The sequence below is a fragment of the Zosterops lateralis genome, assembly GCF_965231275.1.
Source record: "Zosterops lateralis genome assembly, chromosome: 32".
NCBI classification, from domain to species: Eukaryota; Metazoa; Chordata; class Aves; order Passeriformes; family Zosteropidae; genus Zosterops; species Zosterops lateralis.
This window is the reverse complement of record NC_139792.1, coordinates 2,150,994-2,172,049: the sequence shown is the minus strand read 5'-3', so window position 1 is coordinate 2,172,049 and position 21,056 is coordinate 2,150,994. Positions and strand designations below refer to the sequence as shown.

Below are 21,056 nucleotides of genomic sequence, written 5' to 3'. Positions count from 1 at the left end.
CTGCCCGAGCCCCGGCCCCACCCCAAGAGCAGGGAAAACCCCTCCAACCCCAGTGCTGGGGGCAGCGGGTGACCCCATTCCCTGCGGGAGGAAACAGGGAGGTGTCACCGGTGTTCCCACAGCCTGAGTGTCCCGATGCCCCCTCCCGCCACCCCTCCCGCCCCCTCCCGCTCTGCGAGAGCCACAACAAAAGGGACACTCGGCCCCGGGAGCGAGGGGGGCATTTTGGGGTGCAGGGGGAGCAGGGGAAGGCGGGGGGAGCAGCCGTGGGGTGCGGGGGGCTGCGGGAGCGCTGCCGTGGGGAGGGGGCTGCGGCACCGCCTGCCTGCGGGGCGGCTCCGCAATGCGGCAAAGCCGGGAATAAAGGAGCGGGGCGGCGGAGGGGTGGGAGAGATCCTGATGTCGGAGGGGTCCGCCCTCGGCTCGGCCCCCCTAAAGCATCTCCTGACCCCCAGCAGGGTCCCGGAACCGGCGGGGTGGGGTCTCTGAGGGCTCTGGGGCCATCGAGTGTGTGTTGCTGGGACAACGGGCACCCCCCGGGCCTGGGCGTGTGCTGCCAGCACCGAGGATGTGCCCGGGGAGCGGGGAGACACCGGAGGGCTCGGGGAGGGGAGGGACACTGGGGTGACCGGGCTGTGAGGGGACACAGGGTGCCCAGGAAGTGGGGGGGACACCGAGGTACCCTGGGGGGGGGGAGACATGCTGAGGTGCCCAGGGTGGGAGGGGATATGCGGGTGCCCAGGGGTTGGGGGCACACCATGGTGCCCGGAGAGTGTGGGGTCTGTAATTCTGTCCCAGGGCCGACCCCAATGTCCCCATGCTGTCCCAAACTCCTCTCTGGCCTTTGGAACGCGGCTCCTTCCCGCTCCAAACCAGCCCAGAGCGGGGGAGGCAGGGTGGGACAGGGCACTGCACCCCGGGGGTGGGCGGGGGACCCTCCCCCGGCCCCGTCCGTCCTGCCCCACAGGAACTGCCCCACCTGGGCTCCCCCGGGAGCAGCCCCGGGGCTGGCAGGGAACAGGGCGGCGGCGGGGACAGGAGCCGGCGCGACGGGAGCCCGCGGGGCTTCCCACGGGAACGGGGCAGGGATGGGGCGGGGGGCACCGAGAGGGGTTATCGCATCCCCCGAGGCCTCCAGCCTAGGAGGGGGGGGGCGCTCCCTGGGGAGATGCGGCACCTGAGGCTGCGGCCGGGGGCTTCAGGGGCACATCCTGCTGCCGGCTGAGCCCCCCGCCCCAATACCGCAAAGCCCCCCGCCTCTAAAGCCTCCCTAAAGCCCCCTCACCCCAATGCTCCCCCGGCCCCGCTGCCCCTAATGCTTCCCGACCCTTTCGACTCCCCCAATCGCCCCCTGTCTGCCCGCCCAGCCCCCCCCCACCCCTCGGGACCCCCGACCCTCCGCCCCTCTGTCCCCGCCTGTAGCCACGCCCATTTCCACACAAGGCCACGCCCCTTCCCCGCCCCCTCCCGGCCTCCCGCCCACCGCATTCCGCTCCGCTGACGTCACCGCCCACCCACTCTCACCAACTTTCGAACCAGCCAATCAGAATCGAGGCGGGTGGGGGGGCGCGTCCAGAGCGACGCGTGGCCCGGAGGGGCGTGGCTAAGAGCCAATGGCCCCGCCCATTTCTCCGCCCCCTTGGCCCCGCCCCCGGGGTATATCTGGGGGGCCCGACGGGGCGACCCCCGCCTCCCTCCTCGACGGCTTCGTAACTGCGCGGACAGCGAGCGGCCATGGTGAGGGCTGGGGGCGTGGGGGGTCGTGAGGGGGGCACGGCGTGGGGTGAGCCCCCCCCCTGGGAATGCTGGACCCCCAGAGCAGCGCGGGGGGCTGAGCTGTGGGTGCGAGCCGGGTCCCCCCCAAGGCCCCTGCACCACGTGGGAGGAGGTCTGGAGGGGTTGGGGGCTCCTCAAGTGTTCGGGGCGTCCCGAGGAGCTGACGAGTTATTGCTCGTCCTGGGCAGGACTTGAGGTGGGGGTGAGTGTGTCCGCCGGAATTTCCTCAGCCGGGGGTCGCTGCCTGGGACCCTTCCCCCCCGGGCCCCCACACAGGTACTAATCACGTCCTTCCATCACCCCTCTGAGAGGAACCGGCCGGGAGGAGATTTGGGGCACCCCCCATGCCCCCCTCCCCGGCTCTGTCCGCCGGGACACGCGTGGCAGTGAGTCACGGCGGGGGGGGGGCAGATCCCGGGCTCTCAGCGTGGCCCGGGCACAACCAGGAAAGTTCTCCTGGTCACCGAACTTTGCTCCTGTCCCGGGTGGAGCTGCCTGCCAGCCGGGCCCCCACAATCGCGGTTTAAGGGTTGCGGTGGGACCGGGACAATCCGGGGTTGTGCAAAGTCTGGTGGAGGAGAGAGTGGCTCCACATTCCGTGAGATCCAAGGCTGCCCCCGGAGCGAGGAGTTGTGAGCAGCCCGCTGGGGAAGGGGCTGAAGTGTCCCTGTCGCTGTGTGCTATAGATGGTGGGGATTGGGAATGGTGGGGAGCAGGAATAACCCTGTGGAACCCCAATTCTCGGCTCGCAGGAGGTGGTGGGGGCATGAATGTGCAGGTTTCCACCTCCCTGGGGGGCCAGGATGGGACCCCCAGAGCTGAGAACTTGCTGCGTCCCTGGAACCCCACGGGCTGTGCTCACTGGCCCCAAACATGGGGGTCCCTTTACACCTCCCTCCTCAGCTCCTGGGTGTCTCCAGCTGGAGTTTGGGATGATGCTGGGCCAGCCCTGAGTGATCCAGGGCACAACCGGGGCTTGGGGGGCTGAGCCTGTGCCCACCGTGTTATCGCTCTGTCCCTCAATGGGGAGGGTCTCACGTCCCGATGGGGAGGGGCAGGATGGGACCCCCAGAACTGAGCACTCCCTGCAGTGGGTCTGGGCAGGATCTGACCCCATCCAGCCTTGGGGAGGGACAGGATGGGACCCCCAGAACTGAGCACTCCCTGCAATGGGTCTGGGCAGGATCTGGCCCCATCCAGCCTTTGTGAATAGTCACAACTAGGAATTCTGCTGGGGAACCCCATTCCTGGCTCTGTGGGGTGTGTAGGGTGAAGGACATCAACTGGTGCAGACTCAGCTCCTGGGGAGGGGAAGCAGGATGGGAACACCAAAGCTGAGCACAGCGGGTGCACCCCCAGACCCAGCACAATGGGCAGGATCTGGCCCCATCCAGCCTTGGGGAGGGACAGGATGGGACCCCCAGAACTGAGCACTCCCTGCAATGGGTCTGGGCAGGATCTGGCCCCATCCAGCCCTGGGGAGGGGCCCTTCCCAGCCCGGTGGGTGCTGGGGTGGGACAGAGAGGTGCCAACCAGGGTGAGCCGGTGCCGTGTGCCCCCGCAGCGCGAGTGCATCTCCATCCACGTGGGCCAAGCGGGCGTGCAGATCGGCAATGCGTGCTGGGAGCTGTACTGCCTGGAGCACGGCATCCAGCCCGACGGGCAGATGCCCAGCGACAAGACCATCGGCGGGGGGGACGACTCCTTCAACACCTTCTTCAGCGAGACGGGCGCCGGCAAGCACGTGCCCCGGGCCGTGTTCGTGGACCTGGAGCCCACGGTGATCGGTGAGCGGCGGGCGGGGGGCGGCCGGCGGGATGGGGCGGGGGGAGCGCGGGCTGGCGGCGGGCGCTAACGGGGCCCGGGGCTGTCCCCGCAGACGAGGTGCGCACCGGGACGTACCGGCAGCTCTTCCACCCCGAGCAGCTGATCACGGGCAAGGAGGATGCGGCCAACAACTACGCCCGCGGGCACTACACCATCGGGAAGGAGATCATCGACCTGGTCCTTGACCGAATCCGCAAGCTGGTGAGTGTCCTGTGGGGTCTCGTGGGGTGGGTCCATCCCTGCGGGGGATGTGGGGACAAAGGGAAGGTCCAGATGTCGCTGGGCAAGTCCTTCTCAGCCCATCAGCACTTTGGGCCAGAGGGTGGGGCTGTCCCAGGAGGGACCTGCTGCCCCTATCCCAGCCCAGCACTAAGCCTTGCCAAGGGGAGGAGGGTGGGAAGCCCCACGGCCAGGACAGATGGTTTGGGTGCTGGTGCAGCACTGGTTTGACTGGTGGGGCTGCCCGAGCTCTTTGAACCTCTGGTTCCCACGCTGGGGCTGGCGCCGGGGTGGCCGGACCTGCTGCGCCACCGGCTCCGCTCCGGGAGCTCCTGGCACATCAAAGGCTGAGCTGGCTGCCCATGGGCTCCTGTGGGATAAGCTCCTGCTGCACCCTCTTGGCAAAACAGGGGGTGAAGCTGTGGTTGACTTATTCCAGAAGCTGCTGGGATGTCTCTCAAGAGATGGGGTATCCACCATGAGTCAGTGTCCAATATGAAAGGTCAGGGCCACTTTGTCCCCCAGTGTGGTGGTTCCTGCTGTGGTACTGGGGCACCCTAATAATGTCCTCGTGTGGCCACAGAGAGGAGCAACTTCTGCTGCCTGGAATAAACATGCCCCTTCTTGTCTCTACTGAGTGTCCCCAAATCCCTGCAGGAAGGGATCCCTCTCCCTGGACCAGGCCATATGGAATCACAGGGACTGAGATCCTGGGACAAATATTTGCCATTCTGTGAGGAAAATTTGCCTTCCTGGGCAAGTCAGTGCCAGCTGAAGCTCAGAATTACTGACAGTTTGGTCTTGTTTTCTTCTTCCCACCTCGCAGGCTGACCAGTGCACAGGGCTGCAGGGCTTCCTGGTGTTCCACAGCTTTGGCGGTGGCACCGGCTCTGGCTTCACCTCCCTGCTCATGGAGCGCCTCTCTGTCGACTACGGCAAGAAGTCCAAGCTGGAGTTCTCCATCTACCCGGCCCCGCAGGTGTCCACAGCTGTGGTGGAGCCCTACAACTCCATCCTCACCACCCACACCACCCTGGAGCACTCCGACTGTGCCTTCATGGTGGACAACGAGGCCATCTACGACATCTGTCGCCGCAACCTGGACATCGAGCGTCCCACCTACACCAACCTCAACCGCCTCATCAGCCAGATCGTGTCGTCCATCACGGCCTCCCTGCGCTTTGACGGAGCCCTGAACGTCGACCTGACAGAATTCCAGACCAACCTGGTGCCGTACCCCCGCATCCACTTCCCGCTGGCCACCTACGCCCCGGTCATCTCTGCTGAGAAGGCTTATCACGAGCAGCTGACGGTGGCCGAGATCACCAACGCCTGCTTCGAGCCGGCCAACCAGATGGTCAAGTGTGACCCTCGTCACGGCAAGTACATGGCGTGCTGCCTGCTGTACCGCGGGGACGTGGTGCCCAAGGATGTCAACGCCGCCATCGCCACCATCAAGACCAAGCGCTCCATCCAGTTTGTGGACTGGTGCCCCACTGGTTTCAAGGTGGGCATCAACTACCAGCCTCCCACGGTGGTGCCCGGGGGCGACCTGGCCAAGGTGCAGCGCGCCGTGTGCATGCTGAGCAACACCACGGCCATCGCCGAGGCCTGGGCCCGCCTGGACCACAAGTTTGACCTGATGTACGCCAAGAGGGCGTTTGTGCACTGGTACGTGGGGGAGGGCATGGAGGAGGGGGAGTTCTCGGAGGCCCGTGAGGATATGGCTGCCCTGGAGAAGGATTATGAGGAGGTGGGGGCTGACAGCCTGGAGGGCGATGAGGAAGGGGAGGAATATTAGTGCCTTGTCTCTGCTGTTACACTGCTGGTCATTAAAATGGGTCTTTCCAATGTTGTCTCGTTCATTGTGCTGGGACAATCCGCCTTGTGGTGACCTGGGGGGACATCCCAGGGGAGGGAGGGGGGCCTCAGCTGGGCTGGCTGCCCGGCCCTGCTGCCAGCTGGCACTGGGAGAGGCTGGGGGGTTGTGTGGGGTCAGGGTCCCTGGCTGGCCCCTGTGCTATCAGCTGGCAGTGCCCTGCTGGGCTGTCTGCAGTGGTGGGGGGCTCATGTCCTCCTCGCCGTCCTGCTGGCCCTGGGGGGTCACCAGGTGTGTGGGGACCTCTGAGAGCCCCCAATGCCCGGTGCAGATGGGCTGGACGTGGTGTGATGCTGCTACTGGCAGGGAGCCACCCTCGGTGCGGTTCTCTGCAGAGCTGGGAGGGGGTCCTGGGCGGGGGGGGACCCTCCCCACATCCTCTGGGCAGGGCACCGAGTCCTTCCCATAAGAGCCGCCCCGGCTGCCCGGAAAGGGGGGGCTCGGGGGGGTTGCAGAGCCCGCTGTCCAGCGCTGCCCCGCGCATGGCAGCTCCCGCAGAGCCGAGTCACGGCGGCCCCGACAGAAAGGGAGGGGTGGGGATGAGAGGCTCCCCCTCCCTGGATGGGCCCCAGCTCAGGTGGGTGCTCTGCCTGAGCCCTGCAGCCCCCAGTCCCTCTCTGCATCCCCGCTGGGGGGGTCTGTACCCCTGTGCTACCTGGGGGGGACCCCATGTGGGTGGGTGGGTGGGGGTCTTGTGTCTCCTGGGCACCCTTGGCCGTTCTCCCCCCCGCCCGTGGTGCTTCCCCTGCCTGCACCGCCGAGGGGGGACCCACCATCCCCCGCCTTGCATCCCGAGGGGGTCTCCGAGCCCCCCTGAAGGGCACTGCCTGCAGCCCCTGCCCCTCATCCCGAGGGGGTCTCCGAGCCCCCCTGAAGGGCAATGCCTGCAGCCCCTGCCCCTCATCCCGAGGGGGTCTCCGAGCCCCCCTGAAGGGCACTGCCTGCAGCCCCTGCCCCTCATCCTGAGGGGGTCTCCGACCACCTCCAGCCCCTTTCCCCGCCCCCTCAGAGGGGACATCCGCAACCCCTGGTCCTCCCTCCGGCCGGGAGACCCCTCCCCTCTCTCTGTCCCGCACCCTTGGGTCCCCCCGGCGGGGCGGAGCCGCTGCCCGCTATAAACAGCCCGTACCGGCGGCCACCGCCCTCCCGGTGCCACCATGAGCCGCCGTGACCGGGACCCCGGGCTGTCCCCGCCCCCCACCGCGGCCCCGGGGCGGCTGGCGGCGGCGGCGGCGGCGCGGGGAGCGGAGCGGGAGGAACTGGCGGCGCTGAACGATCGTTTCGCCGCTTTCCTGGAGCGGGTGCGGGCGCTGGAACGGCAGAACGGGACCCTCCGCGCCGCCCTGGGCCGCGCCACCGCCGCCACCGGGCCCCGCACCGGGCTGGTGCAGGGGGAGCTGCGGGGGCTGCGGGAGCGGCTGCAGCGCCTCGGCCGCGACCGGGACCGGCTCCAGGCCGAGCGCGACGGGCTCGCCACCGACCTGGCGGCCCTGCGGCAGCGGTGGGCCCGCGGTGGGGCCGGGGGAGGCGGCGGGATGGGGACCGAGGATGCGGCGGGATGAGGGATGAGCCGGGGTGGGAATTGGAGGATGTGACGGGGACCAGGGAACGCACCGGGATGAACTGGGATGGGAATCGGGAATGTGTCGGGATGAGTTATGCACGGGATGGGGACTGGAGGATGTGGGGGATCCGCTGGCATGAGGAATGTGGTGGGATGAGGCTTGCGCCAGGATGGGGAGCGGAGGATGCAGCGGGATGGGGATGGGAGAGCCCCGGGCGAGTCGCGGCAGGGAGTGGTGAATATCCGGGGAAAAGGATCCCCGGGAAGGGATACCCCCAGCAGACACTGGGAAAGGCACCCGGGATGCTCAGAGGGCACTGGGAGGCACTGGGAGATACTGGGAGTTGTGGGCTCTGCGGAAAGGCGGGGCACTGGGAGGGGCAGGGCAGGGATGGGGGGCACTGGGAGGGGCAGGGCAGGGTGGGGACACTGGGAAGGACAGGGCGAGGCGGGGGCACTGGGAGGGGCAGGGCGAGGTGGGGGCGCTGGGAGGGGATCGCTGGGGCGCTGGGGTCGCTCCATCCCCGTTCGCCTCCGCTGCGTGTGGAGGGGGCTCCAACAGGAGGCAGGAGGAGGGTCTGCATCTCCTCCCCCACCTCCTCATCTCATCCCTTGCCGTCCCCAGGCTGGAGGACGAGACGCAGAAGCGCGAGGATGCCGAGAAGAGTTTGGTGCTGTTCCGCAAGGTGAGGGGACGGCGGGCCCGTCTCTCCGTGCAGGACCGAACCCTCACCCCCCACCCGCCGGGGCGGACCCCAGGGTGTTCCCATCCCCTCCGCGCTGCCCTGCAGCTCATCCCGGCCTCTCCCCCAGGACGTGGACCACGCCACGCTGTCCCGCCTGGAGCTGGAGCGCAAGGTGGAGCTGCTGATGGACGAGATCGGCTTCCTCAAGAAGCTGCACGAGGAGGTGGGGCCGGGGCGGGATGGGGTGAGGGGGAACAGGTCAGGTCCTTGTGATGCTCACACACCCATCCAGGAGCTGCGGGACCTGGAGGGGAGCGCCCCCAGCCCGGCGGGGCTGCCCGAGGCGGAGATCTGCAAGCCCGAGCTGACGGCTGCGCTGCGGGAGATCCGCACCCAGTACGAGAGCATCGCCGTCAAGAACCTGCAGGAAGCCGAGGAGTGGTACAAGTCAAAGGTACCCGGGGCTGGGAGGGGTTTTGGGGCGGCTGAGCCGTCCCAGAGCCCTGACTGGCCCGGCCCGCGCAGTTTGCCGACCTCTCGGATGCAGCAAACAGGAACCACGAGGCGCTGCGACTGGCCAAGCAGGAGATGAACGAGTCCCGGCGGCAGATCCAGAGCCTCACCTGCGAGGTGGACGGGCTGAAGGGCGTGGTGAGAGCTAGGGAATGTTTTGGGGGGTTGTGCAAGGCCCAGACCCCACCTGGCCCCTTTTGCAGCCCTTTTTCCCCCGCAGAACGAGGCGCTGCAGCGGCAGATGCGGGAGATGGAGGATGAGTTCGGGGAGGAGATCGGGAACTACCAGGATGTGGTGGGCAGGCTGGAGCAGGAGATCCAGCAGATGAAGGAGGAGATGTCGAGGCACCTCCGCGAGTACCAGGACCTGCTAAACGTCAAGATGGCCCTGGACATCGAGATTGCCACGTACCGAAAGCTGCTGGAGGGCGAGGAGAGCCGGTGAGGGGAGCCCGGAGCTCGGCGTGTCCCCTCTGCCGGCGGGGAAGGTCCCCAGGCCTCATTCCCACAGCAAAACAAGAGGTTCCCATGGGAGGTTTTTGCTGCTGAGATAAAGGCAAGGCCAGGGGCTGGAGGGATGGGGGGGAGCTGCCTCCAGCTCCATTCCAGGTGCCAGCCTGGCTGCCCATGGGCACAGCCCCCAGCTGAGCTGGGATGTGGGTAATAAACTCGAGGGTGTGGAAGGGCCAGGGTCACTGGCGATGTCCAGGAGCCCCAGACCCTCCTCATCCCCCTCTCCCCCCCAGGATCACCATCCCACTGCACCCCACCACCTCCTTCAGCATGAGGAGCTCAGGTGAGCCACAAGCTGGGGGTCTCCCACTATCTCTGGGGGGTAGAGACCCTGTGTGGGTGTGGGGGTCCTTGTGCTCTGCCCAGGGTGTCAGGGAGGGCACAGGGCCCTGATGGCCCCTCTGTGCCCAGTGCTGGAGCCCCAGCCCGCGGAGAGCCCGGCACGGAGGATGGTGCTCATCAAAACCATCGAGACACGGGATGGGCAGGTGAGAATTGGGGGTGCCCCCTGCCTGGGAGGCCCCACCCTGCTACGGGACTGATCCCCAAATTCTCCTCTTGCAGCAAGTGGTGACGGAGTCGCACAAGGAGCGAGCGGGGAAGTGACAGAGAGGAGCTGCTGCGATGGCCCCGAGCCCATGGCGGGGGTTTTGCCAGACCCTGCTGCATCCTGGGCGGGGCACGGAGCAGAGCAGGGGGGCTGGGAGCGCCCCAATTCCTATTCCTGCTGTCAGCACCACGGCACGACGCTGCGGTGTGTCCCTGTGCCTTTGCAATGTGTCCCTGTGCCTTGTCCCCCCACTATTTATCGCTATTTATTGCCTATTTATTATTCTCCCAACCACAACCCCAGCTGTATTTATTATCGAGTGTTCCCCTGGGGCCGAGGGGGTCCCACCACCAGAGCTGGCACCGGGGTTGGTGTGTGCGGTGACATCCAAGCGCTGTCCCCTCTGGTGTCCCTGCCCTGGGGAGTGGGGCAGAAAGGGAACCATCTCCTGGCTTGGGGGGGATTTGGGCCCCTGGAGTCCCGTTCTTACATCACCACGACTCCCACTCTGGGGGGTCTCACCTCCTCTCCCATCACTGGAACCAGCACCGGGGTTGGCGGGTCCAGTGGCACCCACGCTCTGTCCCCTCTGCTGTCACCGCCTCGGGGAGGGGACGCAGGAAGGAGCCTCAACGCCCTGAACTCTGAACCCTCGCGGGTCCCGCTCCCTCTTGGGGACTTCCAGAGGACCGACGGCCACTCCCGGTATCCCGGGGAGCTCCAGGCCCAGGGAGTCTCGGCGCACCCCCGGTAACCGAGAGCGCTCATTCCCCACCGCGACCGCCAGAGGGCGCCATCAGCCCGGCCCCATCGCCACCGCGGGTTAATTATGCGTTAATTACGGGTTAATTACAGCGTGACAAGGCTCTGGGTGTGCGGGGAAACACCTTGATCGCTATAACTGCGTTATTTAAAGCAAAAAAATTTTTTTTTTGCATGATTAATTGCGCTACCTCAACCAAATTATGCAAAATTTGCTTATTAGTTTTGCTATTTTAAGCAGATTTTGGCACTGTTTCATTATTTTCAGCACTTTTTTTTGCGCCATGGATTGAATTATTTTAAGCAAATTATGCATAATTCAGGTGTTTAAATATATCTTCCACACATAATTGCATTATTTTAAGCAAACGTTGCATTATTGCATTTTAAGGATTTTCCGCATCGTTAATTGCGTTATTTTAAGTACTTTTTTGCATTACGGTGTTATGGCAAATTATACAAAATTGCATAATTTCATGGAGCTTTGGCATAATTAATTGCCGTATTTTATGCAATTTTCGCACCATTAATTACATGAACAAAATTACATAAAATTGCATTATTTTAAGCTGGGTTGTTTTTTTTCCCATGATTAATTACGTTATCTTAGGTAATTTTTCGCATGAATTATTTTAACCAATTTTTCCGTAATTAATAGCATTATTTTAAGCACTAATTGCAATATCGCTCATTCTGGGTCATGGCAACACCCCAGGAACAGCTCAGGATCCCTGACTGAGGGTGGGGAAGCTTCTCTCAGGGGGTTTTGGTCACAGAGGACCGAGGAATGTCCTGTCCACTCCTCCCCAGGATGGGATCAAGCTGGGAACCCCCAGCAGGGGTGACAAACACCTCGCAGGAGTGACAAACACACAGTGACAGTCCCCTGAGAAAGGGTTTAATGAGCAGAGGGGGTGGCACTGCTGGTGCTCTCACAGACAGGAGGTTTTGGGGGACAGACAGACAGACAGACAGATATGAACACTATGTACAGGCACCCCCCGCCCCACCTCTGGGGAGCTGCCCCCCCCCGGAGCAGGGCTGGGGACGCTTGCAGTCCTGACAGACTGGGATTTGGGGTTTTGGGGGCACTGGGAGCACTGGGATGGGGCCCACAGGGCGAGGGCTCTTTGGTTTTGGCGTTAAGGCTGCGCGGGGGCGCCTTGTCCCAGGCACCACAACAAGGGCCCAGTAAAACCAGAGGTCACCTGGAGGGTTGGGGCTGTGTCTGGGACCCTCCTGAACGAGGGTGACACTCACAGAGTGGAGAAGACAGGACTCCAGGGGTGTTTCCCCACTTTCCCCGAGTGTGAGAAGGATTCCCACCTCTGCCCAACACGCTGGGCCCCCCTGGCCGCAGAGGTGCCCACCTGAGGGCAGGTACCCCCCGTTAGGACAGGGAGTTGAGGAAGTGGCTCTCCCCTGCCAACGTGCTCAGCATGGAGCTCATGTCCCCCACTGCCATGTTGGCCCCCCCAGAGGAGGGCAGCAGGAGCCCCCCAGCTGGGCTGGGGGGTCTGGGCAGGGCCGTGGGGGTCTCCACGTCCTCCACGATGGCAGCAAAGTCAAGGTGCGTGTTCTCCAGGTCCAGTGAGTCCAGGCTGTTGGACACCTGCTCCCCCGAGTCCAGGTAGTAACAGGAGGTGCCCTTGAGTCCCTCTGGGCCGTAGTGGCCGTTCCCCCCACAGCTCGCTGCCCCCTGGCCCAGCAGTTTGTGCCCACCTTTGCCCACCTGCCCATGGGGGCTGTGGCCTGGGTAGTACAGGGGGGGGTTCCCAGGCCCGTCAGGCACCAGGCGGGCAGGGGGCAAGCGGGGCAGGCGCCGGGCACTGGTGTCCACCCCGTCATAGCCATGCCCTGGCTGTGCCAGGGTGCCAGGATAGCTCAGGCTGCCTTGGTGACCTGGTGGCTTCGGGCCACACGGAGGGTGTGGGATCATCTCGGGGTTGGAGCAGGGAGGGCTCAGGAGGTGCTGGGGCTCCGCCAGGCTCTGCAGGTGATCTGGTTTGTTGGCTTGGTAACCACAGTACCTGGGGCTGAGGTACGGTGGGGCTGGCATGGCCTGGCACTGCCCGGGCTCGCTGCCCAGCCCCACACCGGCCACATTCCCCTTGGAGTGGGGCTGCTCTCCCCACATCAGTGCCTGCTGTGCCTCCACGTAGTTCCTGACCATCACCTCTTTGGTCTGCAGGGTGGGGGTCTGGGCCCTGCGGGTGCCCGGGCTGGCGAGGCCCATGTACCCGCCCGGTGCTGGTCCTGCAGGGGGGAACCCACCCGGCCCCACCTCCATGGCAGGGCCGAAGGCAGCAGGGGATGCTGCGGGTCCGGCCAGTTTGGCGCTGGGGCAGGGAGCAAGTGCTGGGGCTGGCGCTGGGTATCGCTGCTCCGATTTGATCTGGAGTCGGTTAAACCGGTGCCCCCCGGAAAATTCGCCGTCCTGGCACGAGTTCACCAGTTTGGGATGCTGCCCACAGGCGCTGGGATGGGGGTACTCGACGCTTTGATGGGGACAGTGCGGCCCGGACATGGTGGGAGCTGCAGCAGCGACACTTTGCCTGGAGTTCATCTCCAGAGCACCCTGGGGGGGCCCATTCCAGGGCTCAGACATGGCCCCGTTCCCAGCAGGCAAACTGGGGAAGCGCTGGTTCATCTGGCACTGCGGCAGGGAGAACTCAGGCTGCAGCATCCCCTCCTCCATGTCCCCGTGTGTCCCCACCATGGTCCTGTGAGCACCGTAGATGCCACCCTGGAGCTCCACACCGGTGCCCTGGCAAGGGAAGCTTTCCTCGGGATAGCTCAGGTACTGATCCATCTCCAGCAGGCCAGACTCGGGGCCAGGACCCCCCATACTCTCCAAAAAGACATTCTCGGTGATGCTGGGGGGCCGTGGGGAGAAGCCGTGGCGCTGCAGGTTGGCCTCTGAGCCGCCCAGGGGCTGCAGCGCTGTCCTGCCCACGCTCACATTCCCCACGCTCTTAAACCGCTGCACCCTGGGCACGGCCGGAGCCTTGGCCACCGTCCTGGCGGGGTCACTCGCCCGCCGCACGCCGTGACGGGGCACCAGGTGAGCAGGGACGCCGCCTGGGTAGCCGGGGCCATCATTGGAGCTGTGCCTTCTCAACAAGCCGTTGGCAATGCAGCGAGGTCCGGGAGGAGCTGGGTAGCCCCCGGGGACACCCCCGTGGCCACCTGTGGCCACCTGCTCCACGCTGGGCAGGGGGGTGGGCGGGGGGCCGCCCGTGGCCGCGGCGTATTTGGCCTTGAGGCGGTAACGCTGTGCCGGGGTGAGGCTGCCCACCCCCGGGAGCCCCCCGCAAACTCCGGCCTCACTGGAGCGCCGCGATTCATCCGGAGAAATGGGATCGTAGCCGTCGGTCAGGCACATCCCGCCAGGCATGGCCGAGCCCTCGCTACCTGGGCACGGCCCCGACAGATACGGGGACACCAGGGACGAGCGGCGGCTCACGGTGTAGGCCGAGCTGACGGTGCTGGTGCCGCTGCTCCGGCGCTCGCCCAGGGCCGTCAGCCCCAGCTCTGCCGCCGACAGCTCCGCGATGCGCCGGTGAGAGGCCGGGGGAGGCACCGGGACACCGGGCACGTCCCTGGGCAGGCCTGGGGGAGAGAAGGAGGAGTTAGCCCGGGACACAGAGTGGGAATGTCAGAGCAGGGACAGGAGCCGCCTGCAGAGCTGGGATGTGGCTCTTCCATGGTTAGAGCCTGCGAGGATGGGGAGCAGGTGGCAATGAAGACTCATTTAGATTGGAAAAATCATGGAATGGTTTGCATTGGGAGGATCCCAAAGACCACCCAGTTCCACCCCCTGCCATGGGCAGAGATGCTTCCCACTAGACCAGGTTGTACCAGCCTGGCCTTGGATATTTCCAGGGATGAGGCAGCCACAGCTTGGGACGTGTCACACACCGTCACCAGGCCTTGGACCACGTCCTCACACATCCCACACCCCTGGGGACACACATCTCACCTCCCAACACACCTGCCCTCCTCAGGTGCATCCTCACACCGTGGCACAGCCCTTCACCCTGGGCTTGTGCCACCTGGTTGTGTCCCTGTCCATGGCAGCCCCTCAGAGCATCCCCACGGGAAAACCACAAACTGGGATTGGCTGCAACCTGTGCCAGAGCCTCCACAGGGAAGAATTTCTTCCAATATTCCACCTTGCCCTGCCCTCTTTTTCAACATGAAACCATTCCCCTTGTCCCGGCACTTCAGGCTCTTATTCAAAATCCCTCTCCAGTTCTCTTGGAACCCCTTTAGGGCTCTGAGGTTTCCCCAGATTTTTGGGTCCACTTCTAACACCAGCAAGGTGTGGAAACCTCTCGCTGCCCACCAGACCCCTCCACACACTTCCCATGTGCCAGGCCCCACATCCCAGTGGGAGAGGCACCCTGATCTCACCGGCTCCAGGGATGGGTGGCAGGTTCAGGCCCTTGGAAGCCGCTGGTTTCCTCAGCTGCTTCAGCTTGTCAATGCGAAGGTTTTCCAGTTTGTGGAGGGCCATGAGCCCCGAGGTGCCCACGGGCTCCCCAGGGACCACGTCCTCCAGCGTGGACAGGTCCTCGTAGCTGCCACCAGCGTTTCCAGCCATCTCCACGCCGCTGTCGTTGTTGGTGGTGCTGCCCAGGGGCGAGTGGTCACTGCTGCACGAGGACTGTCCACCAGGGCTGGGCTGTGGCTTCTGGGGAGAACCAGAGCCAAGGGAAAGGGGGTCAGGTACCCAGGACACACATGGAATTGTAATTTCAAAAATAATGATATTCATTTTGAAATTCTCAATATTGAAATTCTCGCCGAGCCAGATGTTTTCAGCTCCATGAGGGTTCAATACACTCTAAAGGTGTCCAGCACCTCGCAGAAATGGGTTAAAATAATTTGTGTGTGCTTCGAAAAGCAAAAGGTTTTAATCAATGAGAAAATAACAAAGGATACAAAAACAAAGCAAATTCCGGGCACAGGGCAGAGAAACCTCTATCGCTGGCTAAGACACCCCAAAAAGCACCTGAGCACCTCTGTGCTCCTTCTTAAATATTTAATGTTTTAGGAGGGCTTTTGGCAAACTGCCCAGTAGAAAATTTCTGAGGAACAGCCACAGACACCAACAGGTGCCTTTGTCTTGGCACTGAGCAAACCACGGGAAGAAGGGCATGGAAGATTCTAGTTTTTCTTCCTTAAAAGTCTTGAGGTGAAACCGAAACCCTTTTCCTTATTTGGAAACATCCAAACTCGGGTGTGAGGATGCACTGCCACAATCATGAAGGTTGGAAAAGCCTCTGAGATCTCCGAGCCCAACTATTAACCCAACACTGGAGTGTTCACCACTAAACCACATCCCCAAGTGCCACATCCCAGTGTTTTTTGGACACTCCAACAGGGACAGTGACTCCACCACTGCCTTGGGCAGCCCATTCCTGTAGCAGTGTGTTTTTTTGATGGTGTAGCTGCTATTCCACCCATTCCAGTGCCTGACAACGAAGAAATTTTCCCTAATATCCAGCCTGGAACAGCTTGAGGTTGTTTCCTCTTATCTTATCACTTGGGGATGATCCCCCCACCACCAAACCCTCCCTCCTTCCTCCACCAGCCCCCGCAGCTCCTCACCAAGGCCAGCTCAGGCACCAGGAGTTTCCCATCGTCCTTGCGAGCCTCGCTGGGGCCGTTTGCATCCTTCTCCTGCTTCATGTCTGGGGGGGCACTGGGGGTGGGCAGCGCCCGGCCCGGCCCCACGTCCCCTCGGTGCTTCTTGGTGACGTGGGCGTCGGGGCCGTGCACGGTCTTGACGTGTTTCCTCAGGGAGCTGGGGTCCGTGTAGCGCTTGGTGCAGCCGGGGATCTTGCACACGTAGGGTTTCTGCTCCAGGAAAACCACCAGGAAAGGAGGAGGGAGGGAGGGGGTCAGCTCCAGCTGCAGCCCCCTCCCCAAAAATAACCCCTTGTCGTGAGCAGGGGGATGCCCGTGACCCCAATCTTGGTTTGGTTGGGTTGCGTGTGGTTAATGAACGAGATGGGTATGATGGATAGCTCAGAGATCTGATTTAATGCATCCAAAGGCCAGGGGTGTGGTTAGCCTGGCATTTTATAAGGGTTTATCTGGGGGTAGGTGTCCAAACTTTTATAGGGTTTTACCTGGGGATAGGTGTCCAAACTTGGTTACAGGGCTGTGGCTTGACCTCATAAATCTAAAATCTTGAACTATTACTCTATTAGCATCTTCCTAATCTCCCACCTCCCAAGGTCTCAGGTTTATTCCCTCTGTGTAGGGAACCTGGACTAAGCTTTGCTCTGTCCCAGGTAATTCCCAGCTTTCACAAACCCCCTTTGCCATCCTCTGGAGAGAGCTGAGGGTGGCATTAAAGCGGGTGAGCCCCCATGGAGGGGACACGGTGGGTGCTGCAGAGAGCTCAGAGAAGGCAGAGGAAGGAAGGAGCTCCCCAGGAGCAGGTAAAGGGATGCCAGGGGGAGTGTTGGTGATGAAAGAGATATTTAGAGCAGGAAAAGAGGGAGTTGGGGCAAACTCCAGGGATGTGGAGAGTTCTCAGAGGACAGGAATGATCTAGAAGCACACGGGGAGCCCAGGGTGGGGCCATACCTCGTTGGAGTGGGTGCGGTTTTGGTGCTTGGCGCGGTCAGAGGCGTTGGAAAAGGCCTTGTTGCAGCCCTCGTGCTCACACACGTAGGGTTTCTCACCCGTGTGCGAGCGCAGGTGGGTCTTGAGGTTCTCCAGGCGGGAATAGGCCTTGTTACAGCCTTCGAACTGTGGCAGAGCAGGGTGGGACGTGTCACACACTGTCACCAGGCCTTGGACCACGTCGTCACACATCCCACACCCCTGGGGACACACATCTCACCTCCCAACACACCTGCCCTCCTCAGGTGCACCCTCACACCGTGGCACAGCTCTTCACCCTGGGGTTGTGCCACCTCGCTGTGTCCCTGTCCATGGCAGCCCCTCAGAGTGTCCCCACAAACTGGGATTGACTGCAACACCCAGCTCTCATCCTGACTTCAATCCAGGAACATATTCCAACATATTCCCTGTGATTCTGGGCTTAGGTGGGATGTTGGGAAGAAATTCCTCCCTATGAGGGTGGAGAGGGCCTGGCACAGGGTGCCCAAAGAAGTTGTGGCTGCCCCTGGATCCCTGGAAGTGTCTCCAAGGCCAGGTTGGATGGGGCTTTGAGCAGCCTGGGATTGTGGAAGGTGTCCCTGCCCATAGCAGGGGGTGAGATGGGATGAACTTTAAGGTCCCTCCAATCCAAAACATTCCAGGATTCCATTAGCCTCATACCTGTATCCACCTGCTGCCCATCCCCTTCTGCCACCCCACGGACCCCAGGGGCTCCAGCTGCTCCACTTGTACCCCCTCTCATACTGTCTCCTCTCAATTTCCCAGCTCACTCATCACTTTTGAGGAATTTTGGGCATCTCACCGTGCACTTGTGGGGTTTCTCTCCCGTGTGACGCCGCATGTGCACCACCAGCATGTACTGAGCCTTGAAGGGCCTCTGCTCCCGGGAACAGGCTGCCCAGTGGCACACAAACTCCTTCTTCTCCCCGTGGATGTGCTCATTATTGATGTGCTGAGGAGGGAGAGAAGTGTGGCTGCACTGGTGGCACTGGGGAGGGGGACAAGGGACAGGGAGAGACAGGAATATCACGGGAGAAAAGGGTATGGAGGGATTGGGAGAGGACTGGGATGGCAGAAAGGGACATGAGGTGGGAGAAAGGGACATAGAGGGACTGGGATGGCAGGTGGAGACGCCAGAGTTAGGGGGAGAGCAGGTCAGAGGGTGTTTGGAGGACACAGAGAATGCAGGGGATGTTTGAGGGACACTCTGGGAGGACCAAGAGCAGCCAGAGGGGTCAAGATGGTCCAAAGGATGGTCAGGGGGATATGGGAGAGTTGGAGGAAGGAAAGCTGGAGCAAAGGAGGGAGTCAGGAAGCACCAGTGGCTGAGGAGAACTGGGGGTTGCACATCCCTCCCTTCCCAGGAGAGAACTTCCAACATCATGGTGAGCTCCCAGGGCAGGTGGTTGGGAACTGGGAGCAGCAATTGTGGCTTGATCCAGGGGGACGTTGCCCATCAGCTTGAGGGCAACTTTTGGGGTGGGAACACCTTGTCAGGCCTTGACTCACGTGCACCAGCTGCTCCTGTGTGTCGAACTCCTTGGCACAGCCGTCCCAGTAGCAGTTGGTCTCATACACAGCCTCACACTCGGGTTTCCCATCCTCCTTCTCCAGCTCTTCCCGAACATCCAGCATGCCCAGCAAGGGGTCCTGGGGGAGCACGGGCAGGTGAGCACTCCCAGGTGTGACCCCCAGGAGTGTGGGGATGTGCAGGGGAGTCTCATGGCCTGGGGGGTACCTGGGTGCCCGTGGAGGCTGGGCTGGAGATGTCACCCTCAGAACGCTCCTCTGGGAATTTGGCACTCAGGGGGCTGCTCAGGCTCCACTCCAGCTTCAGCTGCTGCCGGGGCAGGGGAATTGGGAAGCAGTCAGCGTGGACACAGCCCTTGGAGCACAGCTCACATGGATGCACAGCTCACATGGATACAGATCCCCACTTACATGGAACCCCACTCACAGAGATCCCCTCTCACAGGGATCCCCACTAACAGATCTCCTCTCACATGGACCCTCAGCTCACACAGACCCCCTCTAGCATGGATCCCTTCTCACACAGTTCTCCAGCTCACATGTATCCCCTCTTACATGGATCATTTTTCACATGGATCCCCTATCACATGGATCCTTCTCATGGATCCCACTCACACAGATCCCTCTCACACGGATCCTTTTTCACAGAGATCTCTCTCACAGGAATCCCTTACACATGGACCCTTTTTCACAGGAATCCCTCTCACATAGATCTCTCACACGGATCCCTCATACACAGATCCCTCTCACACAAATCCCTCTCACACAGATCCTTTTTCACAGGGATCCCTCTCACATAGATCCCTCTCATGGATCCCTCTCACACAGATCCCTCACACGGATCCCCCTCACACAGATCCCTCTCCCACAGGTGCTCCCCATACCTGGCAGTGTTTCAGGGCCCCACGAGCAGGCGGGTGGTGCAGCAGCCCCGGGCGTGTGGGCAGCTCGTGGGAGCTGCAGGGTGGGGGAGGCGTGTACAGGTGGCCTTGGCCCTTCTGCTGCCCAGGTGGGCTCTGGTACCCCAGGGATGGGCTGTGGAGACCAGAGGGACGAGCAGGTGACATGTCAGGAGACAAACCAAGGTCTGCCAAGCCAGGGATCTCAACCATCCCTTCCCCACCATCCCACCCTGCTCCCCAAGGTGGAATGAGCACTCAGCTGCCAGCCAGGCTCGCAGGGGGCTGAGGGGAGGGAGGTGCCCACCTGATGGTGCTGATGGACAGGTGCCCGTAGGAGCCGCCGGCAGAGGCACAGCGGGAGTTGATGAAGGCCACGAGGGAGTTGGGAGAGGTGCGGATCACGGTCTGCAGGTCGATGCTGGAGTCGGACAGAGGGGAGATGGACAGTGCCCGCTTCTTGCCCAGCTTTCCTGCACCACGGGGCGTGGAGAAGCGGGAGCCTGGGAGGGCAGAGCAGGGGGCACTGCCCTCAGCACGGCCCTGGGGGGCTGGAGACACCCCAAGGAGACACACCTGGTGTTGGGAGGCTGGAGGAGTGCCCCAAATGTGCCAGTTCACTTTGAGTTTAGAACAGAGAGATGCTTAACTCCTCTACAGAATCCCCCCTGCCCCATGGCCCCCCAAAACCTGAGACTCACCATCACCAGGGTGTTCAGCTCCTGGTGCCAGCCCATACCCACGGTGCCCAGGCTGATGGCACACGGGGAAATCAAGTCCTGCAGGAAGGAGGACAGGTGAGGTGGGTGTGGGAGAGGGATCTCCATAGCACCCCTGACCTCGGGGGGGTGGATGACCCCCACCATGACCCACCTGGTGGTCCCGGGGCAGCGGGGGCTGGTCCGTGGGGGGGGTGCAGGCAGCAGTGCTCGCTGTAGCCGGCGGCCGGGGGTCCCGCGGGGTCGAACATGTCGCGATGGGGCCCGGGGGTGTCTCAGGGGCACATCGAGGGGGCGGCGGGGCCCGGGGGGCGACACGGGGACCTGGGCGGGGCGGGGGGAGGGGGTGGCGGGCAGAGGTTGGGATTGGCCGCCAGGGGGCGCCGCAGCACGCGGGACCCGGGACTGGTTTTGAACTAAAATAGAAATTTTGGGGATATTGGGAAGAAATTCCTCCCTGTGAGGGTGGGGGAAGGCCAGAGGTGTCCAGAGGAGCTGTGACTGCCTTTGGATCCCTGGAAGTGTCCAAGGCCAGGTTGAACGGGGTTTGGAGCAACCTGGGATGGTGGAAGGTGTCCCTGCCCATGGTGAGGAGTCAGAACGTGACTTTAAGGTTCCTCTTTCCAACCCAAACCATTCCAGGATTCTGGGATTCTACGAAATGGAAAAGCGAGGCACAGCCGGAACCATTCCCGGGCCAAGGACCAGCGCTGGCTCCCTACTCCTCCCTTCCCAGGGATTCTCCAGCATCTGCAGGTCCCACCCAGCCCTGCCTTGCCCGTGGGTCCCCACCCTGCCCGCGGGTCCCCACCCTGCCCTGTCCCACCCACGCATCGCGCCCCTGCCACGGGGCCCAGCCCAGCCCACCGTCAATCCCTGCCTGTGGGGTCCTGCCCTGAGCCTGGCCCCACCCAGAGCCACCATTCTGCCCCCCAGATACACCCCAACCCCCTGATCATTGTCACTCCATTCCCACT

At 62.9% G+C, this 21,056-nt stretch overlaps 3 protein-coding genes across 3 annotated transcripts; 2 read left to right on the top strand and 1 right to left on the bottom strand.

The window, feature by feature from the left end:
* The first annotated feature begins 1,638 nt into the window (after nt 1-1,638).
* On the top strand, nt 1,639-5,657 carry LOC310920993 (tubulin alpha-1C chain). Its single transcript, XM_083881050.1, has 4 exons — nt 1,639-1,737; nt 3,341-3,563; nt 3,656-3,804; nt 4,649-5,657. Exons 1-4 carry the CDS (start codon nt 1,735-1,737, stop codon nt 5,621-5,623), a joined length of 1,350 nt encoding a protein of 449 aa, XP_083737176.1. The 5' UTR covers nt 1,639-1,734; the 3' UTR covers nt 5,624-5,657.
* A 1,201-nt stretch (nt 5,658-6,858) lies between these two features.
* PRPH (peripherin) lies at nt 6,859-10,716 on the top strand (the record flags this gene model as incomplete). The annotated part of the gene is made up of 9 exons (XM_083881217.1): nt 6,859-7,202; nt 7,891-7,951; nt 8,079-8,174; nt 8,244-8,405; nt 8,477-8,602; nt 8,685-8,905; nt 9,211-9,260; nt 9,389-9,465; nt 9,542-10,716. 9 exons carry the CDS (start codon nt 6,859-6,861, stop codon nt 9,581-9,583), a joined length of 1,179 nt encoding a protein of 392 aa, XP_083737343.1. The 3' UTR covers nt 9,584-10,716.
* A 963-nt stretch (nt 10,717-11,679) lies between these two features.
* On the bottom strand, nt 11,680-20,330 carry GLI1 (GLI family zinc finger 1; the record flags this gene model as incomplete). The annotated part of the gene is made up of 11 exons (XM_083881200.1): nt 11,680-13,901; nt 14,706-14,985; nt 15,906-16,154; nt 16,893-17,057; nt 17,734-17,883; nt 18,441-18,581; nt 18,670-18,771; nt 19,346-19,496; nt 19,668-19,863; nt 20,062-20,139; nt 20,234-20,330. The coding sequence occupies 11 exons, from the start codon at nt 20,328-20,330 to the stop codon at nt 11,680-11,682; spliced, it is 3,831 nt and encodes a 1,276-aa protein (XP_083737326.1).
* Nucleotides 20,331-21,056: the final 726 nt, after the last annotated feature.

Bases quoted from the DNA above. Each gene is read 5' to 3' on its own strand.
- LOC310920993 (XM_083881050.1), top strand. The intron at 3,564-3,655 runs GTGAGCGGCGGG...CTGTCCCCGCAG, and splicing joins CCTGGAGCCCACGGTGATCG to ACGAGGTGCGCACCGGGACG. The intron at 3,805-4,648 runs GTGAGTGTCCTG...CCCACCTCGCAG, and splicing joins TTGACCGAATCCGCAAGCTG to GCTGACCAGTGCACAGGGCT.